We start from the raw sequence: 20,654 nt of genomic DNA on the forward strand, positions 1-20,654 counted from the left end.
ACAACTCAGAGACTGATGGGTAAATTCTAGCAAGGGAGGTGGGCACTCAGTACCACCAGGACAGCAACTTATAGTTATTTTCTTGTGTTTTAGAGTCTACTGAGCTAGAGTGTGTGAGACGGTACAAGTCGTGCAATTGCTCCTCAGTGAACTCACACCCGAGATCCTGCTTTCATTCTCTAATAAAGAATGGTTTAGGATTGGGGGGAGCCGAATCAAGTCATTTATAAAGAGCTGAGATCATATGCGGTAGAGGTTCTTCAGCTGTACTGATTCCTTTTTAACATGAGTTTGAATGTAATTGCTTAATTCTGAACACAGCTACAGCCCCTGTTATAAGAGAGTGTGCACATGTATGCAACCACATTATTTTAGTTTTTTATTTTTACTCCCCCCCCTAAATGATTTCAGTTTGTTTTTCAGTTGAGTTGTACAGTTTATAGGACAGGTCACATTAAAAGGTGGAAAAAGTTCTGAAATGATTTCTCTTTGTCTCAGTCTTTTACATCACAGAAACCTGACATTTTAACAGGGGTGTGGAGACTTTTTATATCTACTGTATTCTGCTCTGTTGTCTCCCTCAATCACAGGGTGCCACATGTCCACAGACAACTTTAACAAAATATTGGATACAACAGAAGTCTTGCTGTCAGACTGATTATTGGCCCTTTCAGCCTGTACCACTGTTTATTATGGTGGACTAGGCCAGATTTTGTAGGAAGCGGGCACACTAATGATGAAGGTGTATGCTGCATTCATCTTAGAGCTCAGGGCCGGGCCCCACCCTCCCAAAGGGGTTAGCGTGTGAAGGGAGTAGTGAGAGGTGCAATTTTGCACCGTACTGTCCAGGTCAGGACACACAAAGGCCCGAACCTGTGAAGGATATAGCAGCTGGGAGCTGCAGGATTAGAAGCCCAGCTGACAGAGGTACAGCGTTTTGTGCCCAAGCACTGGGAATGTGTGCTTCCTACATTTTCTTCCTGCAGACACAGAAATGTGTCTGTGACGTGTGACCCAAAAAACATATGGATTAAAACACATATTGTGTTTTTAGTGCATTTTCCATGCATTACAATTGACTAAAATGTTACCAACACAAAAAATAAATTTAAAAAAAGACAAGCCTTGCTTAGCTGGATGGGTAATAGCTAGGAGGGGTTTTCCCTTTTTTTCCCAGTGTCCAAACACCTGAAAGTGTCAGCATAACCCAATCGTAATGAAGATGAAAATACCCTGTGTCCTGAGATGCATGATAAAGAAATGTTCTTACATTTTAGAGTAGGGGAGGCTTAAAACGGATATCAGTTTTTTTTTTTTTTTACAATCTGTGTCTCATTGAGAAAATTTATCTATACGTCCTGGCTGGTAGGCACAACAGGAAATGTCACCACTGTGTCCAGTGGTGACACAGGCAGTAATAAAAACGTGATAGATCGCTTTGATTTACAATACCCATTTTTTGGATTACAGCATAGGGTGAAGGCAGAGTCTTAGACCACTGGGATATATGCTGCTAATATCAGTTGACTGGATACTAGCAAATTAGAGCTGTTAGGAACCCCATTCAATCCCTCTCACTCCCAGCAATCCTTAGGCCAGCCATACACGGTTCGAATCTCGGCCAGTTCAGCAAGAACCTGAGATTCTAACTGTAATGGGCAGGCTGAATGATGTACCAAGTTGATTGATCAGCTTGGGTACAACCCGCCAGACGAACTCGCTTGCTATAGCCGCTAGCGATAATCTCGGTTTTCTCCCAGTGGGGACGGCTTCCCCTGTCCTCCCCTGCCACAGGATGGATCCCCCTGTCAGCACTGTTTGTGTTGATGGGGAACTGTGCGAAAGAACTTTGCACCGTGCATAACCTGCCTTAGTCTTTTAGAAAGCAATAAGAAGATACACAAACAGAGGGGAGGGTCATGTGTCCTGTACTATACTCCAAAACAAAAAAAAGAAAAATGTAAAAGGTGGGTCAAAAATTCTGATTTTCTCGCACATATAGTACAGGGCACAGGCAGAGACTTAGATAAGCAATAGGGGTGGGAAACACAGCAAACACCATCAGGCATACATAACTGAGGATTATGCTGTCTCAAGACCCTAACTTGAGACAGCAGCCGGGAGCGCTTGGCAGCTAAGGTTGGCATCTGCAGAAGTCTGAACAGGTATCGAACGTGGATAGAAAACCAGGTTGAGGCCTTGCAAATCTGCGAACAGATGCCTGATGTTGAAGGGCCCAGGAGGCACCTCCCAAACAAGTTAAGTGTGCCTTGACAGCAAAGTGCGGAGCCTTATCCTGCAGAGAATATGCTTAAGCTATGACCTGTCAAACCCACAACCAGTGATGGAGCGAGAAGCAGGAAATCCCCTATGAGGAAGGACAAAGAGGCAATCATATTGCCTGAAAGAAAGACATAGTTGAGAGGTAAACTTATGCAGCATAGATACATCCTTGTGATGCTAAGGATCTGTAAAAAGGGGTAGCAAGATAATGTCCTGACTGCAGTGAAAAGAAGAGACCATCTTGGGCAAAAATTAGGCCTTAGGCCTTGCAACAAACTTTTCCTTGTGTAAAAAGCATTATTGGTATTACTCAACAAGGTTTCCAGTTCCAACAACCACAAAGCAGAGGTAATTGTGACAAAGAAATCTACTTTGCATGTACGGTCAGCCAAGGGAATGTCCCTTAGAGTCTCAAAAGGACAGCCAACAGGGCCAAGGCAAGATCCCACTGTGTCACTGAAAAGTGTCTGGGGGGAGCTAAGTGAGCAACCCCCTATACAAGGAGTGAGAGGACAGCTGTGGCTGAAAGCTGATAGTGATGACCAAGATTTGTACCCCAATGGTGCTCAATACCAAATGCTTATCACAATCCGACTTAACAAAGGCTAGTACATGTCCCAGGGAATATTGTCTAAGATAGAACTTATTTTGTTGGAAAGTAAGTTTTCCAGGTGCGATGGTACAGCCTCTGAGAAGTGGACTTCTGGGCCAATTTGGTGTCACAAGAATCACTGAAATGCCCTTCACCTCGATACTTTACAGCAGCTGAGGTAGAACCTTCATTGTAGGAAAGGCATAGGTCAAGGAGAACTGATCCCACAGAGTCACAAGTGCATTCACAGTGAAGGCCCGAGGATCTTAAGTCCAGGACACAAACATATCCAGCTTGCAGCTGAACCTTGGCACTATAAGTTCTAAGTTCCATGCCTGGTGTCCCCCACCTGTAAAAGAAGGGTCCTGAAATCTCTCTGGGTTAAGGAACAATTCTCCTGCGTTTATTGGCCGACTGATGGAGTCTGCCTGTCAGTTTTCCACTACTGGCATGTGCACAGCGGTTTGGGCGGGAAAGTGTCAGATTTGCATGCTGATGTAAGCATCGGCTGTTGCACTGTGGACTGCATCATTGTTGGAAGTCCCAAGAGCTGAGGAATTTAACTCTGAAGAGACTGAAGGGTACACATTTGAGAGCAAAGCAATAGCATCTTTTGAACGGGAAGAAAGACTCCAGCCTGGCTCGTATCCAGATCCAACTCCAGGTATTTCAGGTGGTAAGTTGCATCCATTGTAGACTTCTGAAAGTTGAGGAGCTATCTGAAGCTTTGTAATGTTGACACTGTCCGTTGCACAATGGCACTGAGTTCTCGGAGCAGTCATTCCAAAGCAGGTTGTCCAGATAGCCTACAATGTGGACACCCTGTGAGTGTACAAAGGCCAGGACTGAGGCCAGCACTTTGGTGAAAACTTGTGGAGGCGCCAAATTGAACAGCGCCAAACTTAACATGACGTTCACAATCAGCAAAAAGAAAACGTGTGGGGGGCAATAATCATTCTTTTTATCTACAGAAGCCAGGAGACCCCCCAGTGAGAGGGAAGCAATGGCAAACTGAGCTAAAACTATTCAGAACTTCTTAACCCAAAAGAAGTTTAGGGACTTCAGATCCAAAATGGGACAATGCCACTGCTGGCCTTCAGAATTATACACAGGTTGGAATAGAAACCTTGAAAACCACAATGACTACCAAGGACAGCAGCTGCTGCAGCACAGCCTGCAGATCCTACAATTGCTGCTGGGAAGAGGGCAGATTTGAGAAAATGAAACGGGCAAGAGGAGGAATGCAAGTCTCAAACCTGTACCTTCTAGAGAATTTCTGGACCTACAGCTCTGGACTGACCTGGACCCAGACAGCTGCAAAGGCCGAGACACATCCCTCCACTTGCAGAAGTGCAGATGTTCCATCACTGTGAGATGCTCACTGAATAGTTGTTCCCCTAGCAAAGGACATCCTATCAGGCGACTCTTGCATACCAGCTTCTTTGTCCAGTACCCTGCACATCTGAAAGGATATGAGACCTACTCTGGACATCTGTTAGAGAGTATCGCCCTAAACTGTCCACACAATATTGCAAGGCAGTAGAAATTAGTTCTAAACACTGTAGAACAGCAGAGTCAATGAGAATGGAGCCCAGATTTGGGGACCAAACACCTGGACCAGACCGGCAGGGTCTAACAAAGTTCCAAGAGCTGGTTGCATGATAGTACTTATAAGTGCAATAGAAGACTAAAAGAAAGAAAAAAAAAAAAAAAGAGGATTTGAGTCTTTTGTCCACCCTTCATCTATCAGGTATTGCTGACCAAACTGCTCAGGGGAGTTAAACCTTTTTAGGTTACAACCAGCCACCGTATAAGGCCTCCTCCACTATAAAGTGTATAATAAAATACCATATGGGTAACTTACACTGACACCGATACCTACAGATTTATGCAAGTAAACCTAATCCACCAGAGTAAAGATTGTGTCTCTTTGCTTGGGAGAGATAGCGGCAGCTGTACCCTCCTCCTGCACAGAATACTCAGATTCTGAATGGAATTTACCTTATTCCTCTTGATTCCGATCTTCTGCCCCCTTTCCTCCTCTGGAAGAATAACACTAGCCACGATAGAGTCAGAGATGAACCTAGGAGGGGTATCCTGATATCTACCATGGGGCAGTAATTTTACCCATAAATGCCACCAGAGAGGCGGAAAACTCTTCCTTACTTAAGCATAATAAATGTGGGCACTTGAGGGAGCTAAAGAGGTGCCCAAAGAAGGGAGGGACCCTGAGGGGGGATTGCTAAACTTGTTGTCCAAAACAGAGTCCAACAGAACAGTCTGAGTCTGAAGCTAGGTCCAGACAGGATGAAGGGTGGCCCGGTAGTTGAAAACCACTGCTTAACAGACAGTGACAGGATCATGAACCAGCTATCCCTGGATCAGGTATTTAGTTTTAGCTCCAATCTCTGTTCCTATTGAAAAACCAAGTGAAGTGACCCTTGGCGCAATCAGTACCTCACTTTGTCAAAAGCACTGTGTATAAACACCTTATAATTGCTGCTAACATTGACATGTGTTCCCACATCCAGATTGCTTATAAAATGACAGCACAACAATGTGATAATTATGACTTTAAAAAACAAACCAAATATTATGCACAAAAAAAAAAAAAAAAACCTTGAGGAAGTCACATGGCATTATGACGAAAGCATCAGTCAGAGCCTGTAACATTATCACGCAAACCTGGAAGTGGACAAGCCAAGGCTTTGTTGAGATGATGCCAAGTGTCAGCTGTTAAGGAGGCAATATATATACAATTTTTAAAGTGTACTATCTGATGTGGGTGTATTTTTATTTTTAATAAAGTATGTTTTAGGTGAGATGGAAAGCATGATGATGGTTTTACTTTGTTTGAGCTAAGGAGCTTATCATCTGGCAAGGGTGTAACGTTTCTGCTGTACATGGCTGGAGGATCCATAAAGAGGGAGATCTGGTGGTATATCTGGAGGTGTTTGTAGCCCCTTAAAAGGGAAGGGCACATTTTGACCTATTAATGTATTTACAGTGGGTACGGAAAGTATTCAGACCCCCTTAAATTTGTCACTCTTTGTTATATTGCAGCCATTTGCTAAAACCATTTAAGTTAATTTCATTTTTTTCCTCATTAATGTACACACAGCACCCCATATTGACAGAAAAACACAGAATTGTTGACATTTTTGCAGATTTATTAAAAAAGAAAAACTGAAATATCACATGGTCCTAAGTATTCAGACCCTTTGCTCAGTATTTAGTAGAAGCACCCTTTTGATCTAATACAGCCATGAGTCTTTTTGGGAAAGATGCAACAAGTTTTTCACACCTGGATTTGGGGATCCTCTGGCATTCCTCCTTGCAGATCCTCTCCAGTTCTGTCAGGTTGGATGGTAAACGTTGATGGACAGCCATTTTTAGGTCTCTCCAGAGATGCTCAATTGGGTTTAAGTCAGGGCTCTGGCTGGGCCATTCAAGAACATTTACAGAGTTGTTGTGAAGCCACTCCTTCGTTATTTTAGCTGTGTTGTCTTGTTGGAAGGTAAACCTTCAGCCCAGTCTGAGGTCCTGAGCACTCTGGAGAAGGTTTTCGTCCAGGATATCCCTGTACTTGGCCGCATTCATCTTTCTCTCGATTGCAACCAGTCATCCTGTCCCTGCAGCTGAAAAACACCCTCACAGCATGATGCTGCCACCACCACGCTTCACTGTTGGAACTGTATTGGACAGGTGATGAGCAGTGTCTGGTTTTCTCCACACATACCGCTTAGAATTAAGGCCAAAAAGTTCTATCTTGGTCTCATCAGACCTGAGAATCTTATTTTTCACCATCTTGGAGTCCTTCAGGTGTGTTTTAGCAAACTCCATGAGGGCTTTCATGTGTCTTGCACTGAGGAGAGGCTTTCGTCGGGCCACTCTGCCATAAAGCCCCGACTGGTGGAGGGCTGCAGTGATGGTTGACTTTCTACAACTTTCTCCCATCTTCCGACTGCATCTCTGGAGCTCAGCCACAGTGATCTTTGGGTTCTTCTTTACCTCTCTCACCAAGGCTCTTCTCCCCCGATAGCCCAGTTTGCCGGACAGCCAGCTCTAAGAAGGGTTCTGGTCGTCCCAAACATCTTCCATTTAAGGATTATGAGGCCCCTGTGCTCTTAGGAACCTTAACCACTTAAGGACCGCCTAACGCCGATTTACGTCGGCAAGGCGGCACGGGCAGGCAAAATCACGTACATGTACGTGATTTGCCTCTCGCGGGTGGGGGGTCCAATCGGACCCCCTCCCCGGTGCCCGAAGCGGTCCCGTTCTGTTCCCCGGCGATCGGAGATGAGGGGGAGGCCATCCGTTCGTGGCCCCCCCTTCGCGATCGCCGCCGGCCAATGGGAACACTCCTTTGCTGCTGTATGCTAAACAGCAGCAAAGGAAATGATGTCATCTCCCCTCGGCTCGGTAGTTTCCGTTCCAGCGCCGAGGGGAGAAGACATCAATGTGAGTGCACAACACACACACACACAGTAGAACATGCCAGGCACACAAAACACCCCGATCCCCCCCCCCGATCGCCCCCCGATCCCCCCCCAATCACCCCCCCCCCCTGTCACAAACTGACACCAGCAGGTTTTTTTTTTTTTTTTCCTGATTACTGCATAGTGTCAGTTTGTGACAGTTACAGTGTTGGGACAGTGAGTATTAGCCCCCTTTAGGTCTAGGATACCCCCCTAACCCCCCCTAATAAAGTTTTAACCCCTTGATCACCCCCCATCGCCAGTGTCGCTAAGCGATCATTTTTCTGATCGCTGTATTAGTGTCACTGGTGACGCTAGTTAGTGAGGTAAATATTTAGGTTCGCCGTCAGCGTTTTATAGTGACAGGGACCCCCATATACTACCTAATAAATGTTTTAACCCCTTGATTGCCCCCTAGTTAACCCTTTCACCACTGATCACCGTATAACCGTTACGGGTGACGCAGGTTAGTTCGTTTATTTTTTATAGTGTCAGGGCACCCGCCGTTTATTACCGAATAAAGGTTTAGCCCCCTGATCGCCCGGCGGTGATATGCGTCGCCCCAGGCAGCGTCAGATTAGCGCCAGTACCGCTAACACCCACGCACGCAGCATGCGCCTCCCTTAGTGGTATAGTATCTGATCGGATCAATATCTGATCCGATCAGATCTATACTGGCGTCCCCAGCAGTTTAGGGTTCCCAAAAACACAGTGTTAGCGGGATCAGCCCAGATACCCGCTAGCACCTGCGTTTTGCCCCTCCGCCCAGCCCACCCAAGTGCAGTATCGATCGATCACTGTCACTTACAAAACACTAAACGCATAACTGCAGCGTTCGCAGAGTCAGGCCTGATCCCTACGATCGCTAACAGTTTTATTGGTAGCATTTTGGTGAACTGGCAAGCAAGCACCAGGCAGCGTCAGGTTAGCGCCAGTAGCGCTAACACCCACGCACGCACCGTACACCTCCCTTAGTGGTATAGTATCTGATCGGATCAATATCTGATCCGATCAGATCTATACTAGCGTCCCCAGCAGTTTAGGGTTCTCAAAAACGCAGTGTTAGCGGGATCAGCCCAGATACCTGCTAGCACCTGCGTTGTGCCCCTCCGCCCGGCCCAGCCCAGCCCACCCAAGTGCAGTATCGATCGATCACTGTCACTTACAAGGCACTAAACGCATAACTGCAGCGTTCGCAGAGTCAGGCCTGATCCCTGCGATCGCTAACAGTTTTTTTGGTAGCATTTTGGTGAACTAGCAAGCACCGGCCCCAGGCAGCGTCAGGTTAGCGCCAGTACCACTAACACCCACGCACGCAGCATACGCCTCCTTTAGTGGTATAGTATCTGAACGGATCAATATCTGATCCGATCAGATCTATACTAGCGTCCCCAGCAGTTTAGGGTTCCCAAAAACGCAGTGTTAGCGGGATCAGCCCAGATACCTGCTAGCACCTGCGTTTTGCCCCTCCGCCCGGCCCAGTCCAGCCCACCCAAGTGCAGTATCGATCGATCACTGACACTTACAAAACACTAAACGCATAACTGCAGCGTTCGCAGAGTCAGACCTGATCCCTGCGATCGCTAACAGTTTTTTTGGAAGCTTTTTATTGAACTGGCAAGCACCAGCGGCCTAGTATACCCCGGTCGTAGTCAAACCAGCGCTGCAGTAACACTTGGTGACGTGGCGAGTCCCATAAGTGCAGTTCAAGCTGGTGAGGTGGCAAGCACAAGTAGTGTCCCGCTGCCACCAAAAAGACAAACACAGGCCCGTCGTGCCCATAGTGCCCTTCCTGCTGCATTCGCCAATCCTAATTGGGAACCCACCGCTTCTGCAGCACCCGTACTTCCCCCATTCACATCCCCAACCAAATGCAGTCGGCTGCATGAGAGGCATTTTTATGTGCTCCCGAGTACCCCTACCCAACGAACCCCCCCAAAAAGATGTTGTGTCTGCAGCAAGCGCGGATATAGGCGTGACACCCGCTATTATTGTCCCTCCTGTCCTGACAATCCTGGTCTTTGCATTGGTGAATGTTTTGAACGCTACCATACACTAGTTGAGTATTAGCGTAGGGTACAGCATTGCACAGACTAGGCACACTTTCACAGGGTCTCCCAAGATGCCATCGCATTTTGAGAGACCCGAACCTGGAACCGGTTACCGTTATAAAAGTTAGTTACAAAAAAAGTGTAAAAAAAAAATATATATATATATAAAATAAAAAAAAATAGTTGTCGTTTTATTGTTCTCTCTCTCTATTCTCTCTCTCTATTGTTCTGCTCTTTTTTTACTGTATTCTATTCTGCAGTGTTTTATTGTTATTGTTATTGTTATTATGTTTTATCATGTTTGTTTTTCAGGTATGTAATTATTTATACTTTACTGTTTACTGTGCTTTATTGTTAACCATTTTTTTGTCTTCAGGTACGCCATTCACAACTTTGAGTGGTTATACCAGAATGATGCCTGCAGGTTTAGGTATCATCTTGGTATCATTCTTTTCAGCCAGCGGTCGGCTTTCATGTAAAAGCAATCCTAGCAGCTAATTAGCCTCTAGACTGCCTTTACAAGCCGTGGGAGGGAATGCCCCCCCCCCCACCGTCTTCCGTGTTTTTCTCTGGCTCTCCTGTCTCAACAGGGAACCTGAGAATGCAGCCGGTGATTCAGCCAGCTGACCATAGAGCTGATCAGAGACAAGAGTGGCTCCAAACATCTCTATGGCCTAAGAAACCAGAAGCTACGAGCATTTTATGACTTAGATTTCGCCGGATGTAAATAGCGCCATTGGGAAATTGGGGAAGCATTTTATCACACCGATCTTGGTGTGGTCAGATGCTTTGAAGGCAGAGGAGAGATCTAGGGTCTAATAGACCCCAATTTTTTCAAAAAAGAGTACCTGTCACTACCTATTGCTATCATAGGGGATATTTACATTCCCCGAGATAACAATAAAAATGATTTAAAAAAAAAAAAAATGAAAGGAACAGTTTAAAAATAAGATAAAAAAGCAAAAAAATAATAAAGAAAAAAAAAAAAAAAAAAAAAAAGCACCCCTGTCGCCCCCTGCTCTTGCGCTAAGGCGAACGCAAGCGGCGGTCTGTCGTCAAACGTAAACAGCAATTGCACCATGCATGTGAGGTATCGCCGCGAAGGTCAGATCGAGGGCAGTAATTTTTGCAGTAGACCTCCTCTGCAAATCTAAAGTGGTAACCTGTAAAGGTTTTTAAAGGCTTTTAAAAATGTATTTATTTTGTTGCCACTGCACGTTTGTGCGCAATTGTAAAGCATGTCATGTTTGGTATCCATGTACTCGGTCTAAGATCATCTTTTTTATTTCATCAAACATTTGGGCAATATAGTGTGTTTTAGTGCATTAAAATTTAAAAAAGTGTGTTTTTTCCCCAAAAAATGCGTTTGAAAAATCGCTGCGCAAATACTGTGTGAAAAAAAAAAATGAAACACCCACCATTTTAATCTGTAGGGCATTTGCTTTAAAAAAATATATAATGTTTGGGGGTTCAAAGTAATTTTCTTGCAAAAAAAAAAAACTTTTTCATGTAAAAAATAAGTGTCAGAAAGGGCTTTGTCTTCAAGTGGTTAGAAGAGTGGGTGATGTGTGACATAAGCTTCTAAATGTTGTGCATAAAATGCCAGGACAGTTCAAAACCCCCCCCAAATGACCCCATTTTGGAAAGTAGACACCCCAAGCTATTTGCTGAGAGGCATGTCGAGTCCATGGAATATTTTATATTGCGACACAAGTTGCGGGAAAGAGACAATTTTTTTTTTTTTTTTTTTTTTTTGCACAAAGTTGTCACTAAATGATATATTGCTCAAACATGCCATGGGAATATGTGAAATTACACCCCAAAATACATTCTGCTGCTTCTCCTGAGTATGGGGATACCACATGTGTGAGACTTTTTGGGAGCCTAGCCGTGTACGGGACCCCGAAAACCAAGCACCGCCTTCAGGCTTTCTAAGGGCGTGAATTTTTGATTTCACTCTTCACTGCCTATCACAGTTTCGGAGGCCATGGAATGCCCAGGTGGCACAAAACCCCCCCAAATGACCCCATTTTGGAAAGTAGACACCCCAAGCTATTTGCTGAGAGGTATAGTGAGTATTTTGCAGACCTCACTTTTTGTCACAAAGTTTTGAAATTTGAAAAAAGAAAAAAAAAAAAAGTTTTTTCTTGTCTTTCTTCATTTTCAAAAACAAATGAGAGCTGCAAAATACTCACCATGCCTCTCAGCAAATAGCTTGGGGTGTCTACTTTCCAAAATGGGGTCATTTGGGGGGGTTTTGTGCCACCTGGGCATTCCATGGCCTCCGAAACGGTGTTAGGCAGTGAAGAGTAAAATCAAAAATTCACGCCCTTAAAAACGCTGAAGGCGGTGATTGGTTTTCGGGGCCCCGTACGCGGCTAGGCTCCCAAAAAGTCCCACACATGTGGTATCCCTATACTCAGGAGAAGCAGCTAAATGTATTTTGGGGTGCAATTCCACATATGCCCATGGCCTGTGTGAGCAATATATCATTTAGTGACAACTTTGTGCAAAAAAAAAAAAAAAAAAAAAAAAGTGTCACTTTCCCGCAACTTGTGTCAAAATATAAAATATTCCATGGACTCAATATGCCTCTCAGCAAATAGCTTGGGGTGTCTACTTTCCAAAATGGGGTCATTTGGGGGGGGGTTGTGCCACCTGGGCATTCCATGGCCTCCGAAACTGTGATAGGCAGTGAAGAGTGAAATCAAAAAGTTACACCCTTAGAAATCCTGAAGGCGGTGATTGGTTTTTGGGGTCCCATACGCGGCTAGGCTCCCAAAAAGTCCCACACATGTGGTATTCCCGTACTCAGGAGAAGTAGCTGAATATATTTTGGGGTGCAATTCCACATAGGCCCATGGCCTGTGTGAGCAATATATCATTTAGTGACAACTTTTTGTAAATATTTTTTTTTTTTTTTTTTTTTGTCATTATTCAATCACTTGGGACAAAAAAAATAAATATTCAATGGGTTCAACATGCCTATCAGCAATTTCCTTGGGGTGTCTACTTTCCAAAATGGGGTCATTTGGGGGGGTTTTGTACTGCCCTGCCATTTTAGCACCTCAAGAAATGACATAGGCAGTCATAAACTAAAAGCTGTGTAAATTCCAGAAAATGTACCCTAGTTTGTAGACGCTATAACTTTTGCGCAAACCAATAAATATACGCTTATTGACATTTTTTTTACCAAAGACATGTGGCCGAATACATTTTGGCCTAAATGTATGACTAAAATTGAGTTTATTGGATTTTTTTTATAACAAAAAGTAGAAAATATCATTTTTTTTCAAAATTTTCGGTCTTTTTCCGTTTATAGCGCAAAAAATAAAAACTGCAGAGGTGATCAAATACCATCAAAAGAAAGCTCTATTTGTGGGAAGAAAAGGACGCAAATTTCGTTTGGGTACAGCATTGCATGACCGCGCAATTAGCAGTTAAAGCGACGCAGTGCCAAATTGGAAAAAGACCTCTGGTCCTTAGGCAGCATAATGGTCCGGGGCTCAAGTGGTTAAGTGCAGCAGATTTTTTTGTAACCTTGGCCAGATCTGTGCCTTGCCACAATTCTGTCTCTGAGCTCTTCAGGCAGTTCCTTTGACCTCATGATTCTCATTTGCTCTGACATGCACTGTAAGCTGTAAGGTCTTATATAGACAGGTGTGTGGCTTTCCTAATCAAGTCCAATCAGTATAATCAAACACAGCTGTACTCAAATGAAAGTGTAGAACCATCTCAAGGTTGATCAGAAGAAATGGACAGCACCTGAGTTAAACATATGAGTGTCACAGCAAAGGGTCTGAATACTTAAGACCATGTGATATTTCAGTTTTTCTTTTTTAATAAATCTGCAAAAATGTCAACAATTCTGTGTTTTTCTGTCAATATGGGGTGCTGTGTGTACATTAATGAGGAAAAAAAATGAACTTAAATGATTTTAGCAAATGGCTGCAATCTAACAAAGAGTGAAAAATTTAAGGGGGTCTGAATACTTTCCGTCCCCACTGTAGATCTACATCTTCAGGTGAAAGCACTGAGAGAAAGGTGGTTGAGCACTACACGGGGGCATTGAATAATAAAAGCACAAGGACATATGTGAATTGCGTAGTAATAAAGTGAAGGAATAAGGACTAATAATAATAGTGTGGTGTTTGCACAGAATAACTTTGGGACTACACGTGCAATTATTGTTGTTGCATTATTCACTTAAATGTTTTGTTTTTTTTGATCGAATAATAATGTAATTTGTACTCATAAAATAGCAGTCATTTTGTGAATAGCATTGCTTTTCTTTTTTTAAATTGTTATTATCACATTGTTGATAATCTAATGAAGGAAGACCATGAGGGTGCAAGATACAAGACTTGGCCAGACTGAAAATGGCCAGACAGGGCAACTCTTATCTGGATCCGGGGATACTCTGAAATAGGTGCTGTCAGGGCAATAAAGTGAAAATTATTTTTCTTGAGAGAAGGAAGAGAGCCTATAAGTCATTAGAAACTAGGAGCAGAAAAAGTCAGCTGATTACAGCCTTTCCTCTCCTGGGCCTCCCAGCCTGCCCTGCACATTCTATTTACAGCGATTGAGAAAAGACTATTTATCTGACACCCGCAGTAGTCATGGTGACCGTCGCTGTGGAAACAGGAAATCAGCTGTCTGTTTCATGCATCCCAGGTGCCCTTAGCTGGGGAGATGGGTGCAAGTTAACCTCTGCACCACCAGGGCTGTCACCAAGTGCTCAGGTATCATCATTGTCCTACGGACGTCTGCAAAACTTTATTTAACAATAACTTTTACTGTTTCTGGCTCCTTGATGTGGCAGCTCAAACCGATACCCACTTCTGAGTGTATTAGCAATTTTCAATGTCCCCCCACAGCACCTCCTGTGGGTGAAATCTGGTACTTTGGAGTAATTATTCAGATATTTTAAATTAAAACTGAACTTCAGTCTTGCACAGTTGTACAGGCTTCTCTCCTTACCAAAATTACTTATGATTTCACTGCACACTGTGAGCTGCTCACAAAGTGCATTAGAAACTGCATCAAGTCAGAGCCCAACTCATTTCCTAGCTGTCGAATGTTCAGAATCATCCAGCTCTTCCCTCTCCAGCCTGACTGTCCCTGGTCCACCCCTATCATTCACTGGATTTCAGTTCTGTTAATCATGAAAGCTCAGCATCATGTTAGCATTACCTGTGGTGGCCCCAATGCAGACATAGTCTGCTTAGGAACATTTCTCTAGACAGACGTTCACCCATCAAGGTAGATACATTAATACCTTGGATTACTAGCATAAATTGTTCCAGAAGAATGCTTGTAATCCAAAGCACTCATATATCAAAGCGAGTTTCCCCATAGGAAACTCAGATAATCCGTTCCACAGCCACTGCTTTTCTATGCAGTACCGCATGTGGCCAGAGGTGTGGGGGCGCCAGAAACACTAAGATGCTCGGAGACACTCGGGAACCGAGTGTCTCCAAGCGTCACTGGCGCCCCCACACCTCTGGCCAAATATGGTCCTGCACACCCCAGCTGCTTGAATCCTGCTCATCTTGCGAGACCGCTCGCGAAGCGAGTCAGGATTAAAAAAAAAAAAAAAAAGCTTGTATTGCAAAACGCTCGTAAACCGCATTACTCGCAATCCGAAGTTCCACTGTATGTGTATAACTTCTCCTAAGTGCCAACACACTGCTTGCATCATTGTTGACTTGAGAGCATTATTGTGACAGGGGTGCTGTGAAGTTTCAGGAAGCTATGTACAGCACATATCCGGGCCCTCCTACCTGCCATGACCTACCTTTAAAACCCTGTCAGGTGTATGTAATTGGTGATGTAAACTTTAAAAGGCCCAGGTGTCTGAGCCTAAGAGATCTGGGTATAGGGTTATCAGGCACAAAGCAATAATTGTATCAATCCAGCCCTGTACCTGTCTGCAGCAGTGCTGGTTCTCTTTCCCTCCTGTCACATGGACACACACAGTGAGGCTTGGGAGCAAGACCACATGTGTGACACCATAGGAAGCGGTTTCCCATGGTGGCACATGGAAAAGAGGAGGAGCCAGGATTGCCGGTAGGGTACCCTAAAAGAGAAGGTTCGGCAGCTCTATGCAATACTATTTTTTTTGTTAAACTAAGTTTTACCACAGCTTAAACGTAAAAGAAAATCCCAAATTTTGGGCTGTCCCCAGAACAGAGGGGAAATCTTCCAATAGGGACACCAGTTCTGGTGACCTGGGGTGGGGGGCAATGGATTCCCTTATTTTGTAGGGTTTTCCTTTCACTTTCTGTTTTGGGACAGAAATAGAAGGTACATCTCCCCAATGGGACACAGATGGTAAAAAAAAATAATAAACTGGCAGGGGTTATAACCCTCCCTTATTCAATCCGAAATGAAAAAAAAGTTATGCCTATAGTTCTACTTTAGGAGCGCAAGTACTTGCAAGCAGATTCTTTATCCACCTTGCAATGGTAGATTTTTAAGCAGCCTGCCCCTTGCAAAATCCTGTCCCAGGAATAAAACAATCGGGGAATACATTTTTCTGATGGAAGCGGTAGCTTTTAAGTATACTGTAATGGCTTTGACTATGTCAAAGAACGCTGGAGAAAATTCCTTTGGGTGCTTAGGAACAGTGTGCAAGGATGGCGGAACCATTTCCCTTGGTCCAAGCTACGGTGGCTGAGATAGTGCACCTGCCAGTTGTTGACTCCTGGGGTGTGGATCTCAGAAATTGCTGGAGAGCGAGATTCTGTCCAGGACTGAATCTGGTTTGATTCTTTCAAGGCAGCCAGGATCCTCGTGCCACCTTGATAGTGGATATAAGTCACTGTATTTGCATTGTCTGACTGCACACAGATTTGGTGTGCTCTCAGAAGGGAGGTCCACTGCTGCAAAGATAACATGACTGTTCTGAGCTTCAGGATGTTGATGTGGAGTTTGGTTTCCTCTCTTGACCATGTTCCCCAAACTGTCAAGGACAAAAACAGTCTGCACAAAGAGGGCGACCATTAGGCTTAAAACTCTCATGGCAAATCTCACTGTGGGATATCTCTTGGATCTTTGTTGTCAGTCATGAGCTCTTAGAGAAAGAGTGTTGTTTTCTTAAGGAAAAACTTTTGCTTGAGGCATGCCTAGGTCGGATCAAACCCGAGTATTCAAGGAAGAGGCTGAAGAGCAGACTTGTTGAAATGTATCACCTAGCCATAGGGCTGGAGCAACTGAATTGCCTTGTAGATATTTTCTTATGCCTCGTACACAGGATCGGACATTCCGACAACAAAATCCATGTATTTTTTCAGACGGATGTTGGCTCAAACTTGTATTGCATACACGCGGTTACACAAAGTTGGTCGGAAATTCCGAACATCAAGAACGCGGTGACGTACAACACGTACGAAGAGCCGAGAAAAATTAAGTTCAATAGCCAGTGCGGCTCTTCTGCTTGATTCCGAGCATGCGTGGAACTTTGTGCGTCAGAATTGTGTAATCACGATTGGAATTTCTGACAATTGATTTTGTTGTCGGAAAATTTGAGATCCAGATCTCAAATTTTGTGCGACGGAAATTCCGATGGAAAATGTCCGATGGAGCCTACACAAGGTTGGAATTTCCGACAAAAACTCCCATGGAACATTTTCCATCGGAAAATCCGACCGTGGGTACGAGGCATAAGAGCTGATAAGGGGATGAATCCTTCAGCAGGAGGTTACCTAGATAGCCTGTGACTTGAAAGCCCGGTGCTTTGAGATGGGCAAGCAAGGGTGCTAAAACCTTTGTGAATACCCTGCTCTCTAATCCTCTTCTCTCAAAAAGGCAATTACTGACCTGAGAGGTTCCATGCAATACTTTGAAATTTGAAGAAATTTGTTGAGGAATAGGTCCAGAATAGGACGAATACCTCTGTTGGGCTTTGGTACCATGAACAGGTTTAACCCCTTCACGCGTTCATGACTTGAAGGGGTTATACCGGGGTGATGTCTGCAGCTGCAGGCATCACCCCGGTACCGTTTTCTAGAGCCAGCGGTTGGCTTTTTAGTGATGACAACCGATGCGGCTAAAAGCTGCTTGGATGTTATCCTAGAGGAGGAGCCCCCACCCGCCACCTTCTGCCTCTCTTCCCGGGCCTCCAGTCCCACCGGGAGACCCGAGCCACCATTCGGCGTATCCGCCGCCTAGGCTGAGATCAGTACGAAGCCGGATTCGACCCCTCCATAAAGAGTACTTGTCACCACCTATTACTTTCACAAGGGATGTTTACATTCCTTGTGACAGCAATAAAAGTGATCAGATTTTTTTCCCCAAAAAACGACCGCTGCGCATCTGCATACTGTATATTACACTGTGTGATACCAATAAAGCACCTCTGATTGTTAAAAAAAAAAAAAAAGAAAGACCGTTGCGCAAATACCGTGTGACATAAAAAATTTGCAACGATCGCCATTTCATTCTCTAGTCTCTGCTTAAAAAAATATATATATATTGTTTGGGGGTTCTAAGTAATTTTCTAGCAAAAAATACGGATTTTAACTTGTAAGCAACAAATATCACAAATAGGCTTAGGCATGAAAGGGTTAAGTAGAATCCTATGAACCTGGCTTGTGGCAGTACTGGCACAAACACTCCCTGGAACAAGTGGTGGTTCAGGGCTTTTTGTAAATTGAACTGTCCTTGAGCAGTTTTTTGGTGATGTAGAAGAAAAAACAGTGAGGTGGTAGAGTCTTAGACCCCTTTCACACTGAGGCATTTTTCAGGTGCTAAAGGTCTAAAAAATAGCGCCTGTAAAGCGTCTGAAAATCGCCTCCCCTGCAGCCCCAATGTGAAAGCCCGAGTGCTTAAACACTGGCGTGGTGCACTTGCAGGACATTAGAAAAAGTCCTGCAAGCAGCATCTTTCAGGCGGGGGAGGAGCGGTGTATACACCGCTCCTCCCCCGCCTCTGCCCATTGAAATGAATGGGCACCACCGCTGAAGCGCCGATGCAAAGCACAAAGCACTTCGGCATCAGTGCTTTTCGTGCGCATTTAACCCTTTCTTCGGCCGCTAGCGGGGGTTAAAAGCGCCCCACTAGCGGCCGAAAGGGCCACTAAAACGATAGTAAAGCTCCACTATAACTAGCTGATGCGGAGCAGTGCCAGTGTGAAAGGGCTCTTAAACTTCAAATCTGATATCCCTTAAGCTAATTTCACACTGAGGCACATTACAGGCGTTTTAGCGCTAAAAATAGCACCTGCAAAGCGCCTCTGCTGTCACTCCAGTGTGAAAGCCCGAGTGCTTTCATACTGGAGCAGTGCACTTGCGTTAAAAAAAGTCCTGCAAGCAGCATCTTTGGGGCGCTTTAGGAGCGGTGTAAACACCGCTCCTAAAGCGCCCTGGCCCATTGAAATCAATAGGCAGTGCCGTCGAAGCGCCTGCAAAGCGCTTCAACAGCAGTGATACACGGGCGGTATTAACCCCTTCATCAGCCGCTAGCAAGGGTTAAAAGCGCCCCTCTAGCGGCCCATAAAAAAAAAAAAAAAAAATCGCTGCTAAAATGACGGTAAATCGCCGCTAAAAATAGCGACTCTTTACCGTGGACTCCCCCACCGCATTTTTTTTACCTGTAGGTACAATTAAAAAGGGAGACTTTACTTCTTTTATTGTGGTTGCTCAGGGGAGGCTCAGAATATATATAATGGGGACGGGCGCAGTTGATTTGACTTTAGAATAAATATATGATTTTAAAATAAAGTTAACGTAAATTTACTGGGCAAAGTGTAACGATCTGTTAAAAACCAACTCTCCCAAAAACCCTACTCTCTCTTCCTCTCTGCTCCTTCCTCTGTCGCAGTCAGCATAAATACCTGGTGTCTGGACTTTGAAGGAGTGGTTATGTCACACCCCACTTCAGGTGAAAGTGCTAAAGCCAAAAGACTGCCTGTTAGGCCCAAGCATTGCATCATGGGAGTAAATCACATACTAGGTATTCTGTGGTGGCAGCCACAAAAGTAAAAGTGGTGGGGTATGGCCTCATATCTGTCTGTGACAGGGTCTCTTTGTACCTTGTTAAACTACCATGCAATATTTTCTTCCTTTAAAAGACAATTATGCTTCCTTGTAGTGCCCGGTCTCATTCACTCTACCTAAATGGTCCTGGATGAATCCCCAAATTCACAGAGACAATGTGACTGACTGCTTTGTCATAAGATGTCAGGGGGAAAAGAAATGTATCCCATTACAGGGAATACAAAGATAAGCAGCTATGGCTAAGTGTAATAGAAACAGTAGTAATTGAGCTACAGTGTTTACAATCACCTCTCTCAGCATGTTGGTCTCCTTATCCTTCTGATCAAGCAGGCTCTCTAGGTGGTGGACATGCATCTCAGCCTCAGCCAGCCTCCTGGTCCTTTCGTGGTCCTCATCCATCACCTTTGAGGAGATCCCTTTGCTCTGCAGCATCTCAAGCAGTTTCTTGATGGATTCATCTCTGGCATTAAGCGTCTGTTTCTGAGTCTCAATCCTCAGCTCCATCTCCTCCAGTGTTTTTCGCAGCAGGAAAAGCTCCTTGGCCTGGCGGTCATGCTCCACCTGGAGGATGCGGAAGTTCTCCTCAGTTAGATCGCCAGTAAATAGTTCCTTGGATCTCCCGCCACTGTCCTGCTGGAAGAGCTGATTGAGGTCTCGCTGAATGCGCAGCTCATCTTGCATTGCCTGAATCGTCATTTGTAGGTGCTAAAACAACAGAAGAACATGGAAATAAAAATTGTGTGATTAAATAAACACAAATAAAAATGTAAATACCATAAAAATAAAAAAACAAAATTAAAAATCAATATTTTATGTACCATTTATGCTAAATTATTTTACTTTGGATTACATGGAGGAAAAATGGCAATTCTGACATATTTATTGCTGACTATGTATTCATAGAGAGACCAGAAGACACCCTATCTCATCCTGACACTATTTATTAAAACTACATGGTGCAAAATCTGGTGCAGCTCTGCATAGAAACCAATTAGCTCCCAGGTTTTATTGCCCAAGCTTAATTAAACAAGCTAAAGTTAGAAGCTGATTGGCTACCATGTAGAGTGCACACCTTTTAGTAAATCTCCCCCTTAGGGTTTATTGGGACAGGATATGAGGGGAACTCTCTGTCAAGGACACAAAGGCAATAAATATAAATTGGCCCCACCCCTCTTGCGCATTGTGAATTATGGTTCTATACATATTTTTAGACAACGTTGCCCTCCCACCATCAAATCTACAAGGAAGGGAA

At 44.3% G+C, this 20,654-nt stretch overlaps 1 protein-coding gene across 16 annotated transcripts in view; it reads right to left on the reverse strand.

Annotated features, from left to right (window-relative positions):
- The window catches only part of ERC1 (ELKS/RAB6-interacting/CAST family member 1), a 468,735-nt gene that overhangs the window by 302,579 nt on the left and 145,502 nt on the right, over positions 1-20,654 (reverse strand). For all 16 annotated transcript variants that reach the window (XM_073621610.1, XM_073621608.1, XM_073621618.1 and 13 more), the window contains exon 3: positions 19,691-20,107. In XM_073621610.1, the coding sequence (XP_073477711.1) occupies positions 19,691-20,107 (417 nt within the window). The remainder of the gene's footprint in view (positions 1-19,690; positions 20,108-20,654) is intronic.

This window comes from Aquarana catesbeiana, linkage group LG03 (assembly GCF_042186555.1).
Source record: "Aquarana catesbeiana isolate 2022-GZ linkage group LG03, ASM4218655v1, whole genome shotgun sequence".
In the NCBI taxonomy this organism is placed as follows: domain Eukaryota; kingdom Metazoa; phylum Chordata; class Amphibia; order Anura; family Ranidae; genus Aquarana; species Aquarana catesbeiana.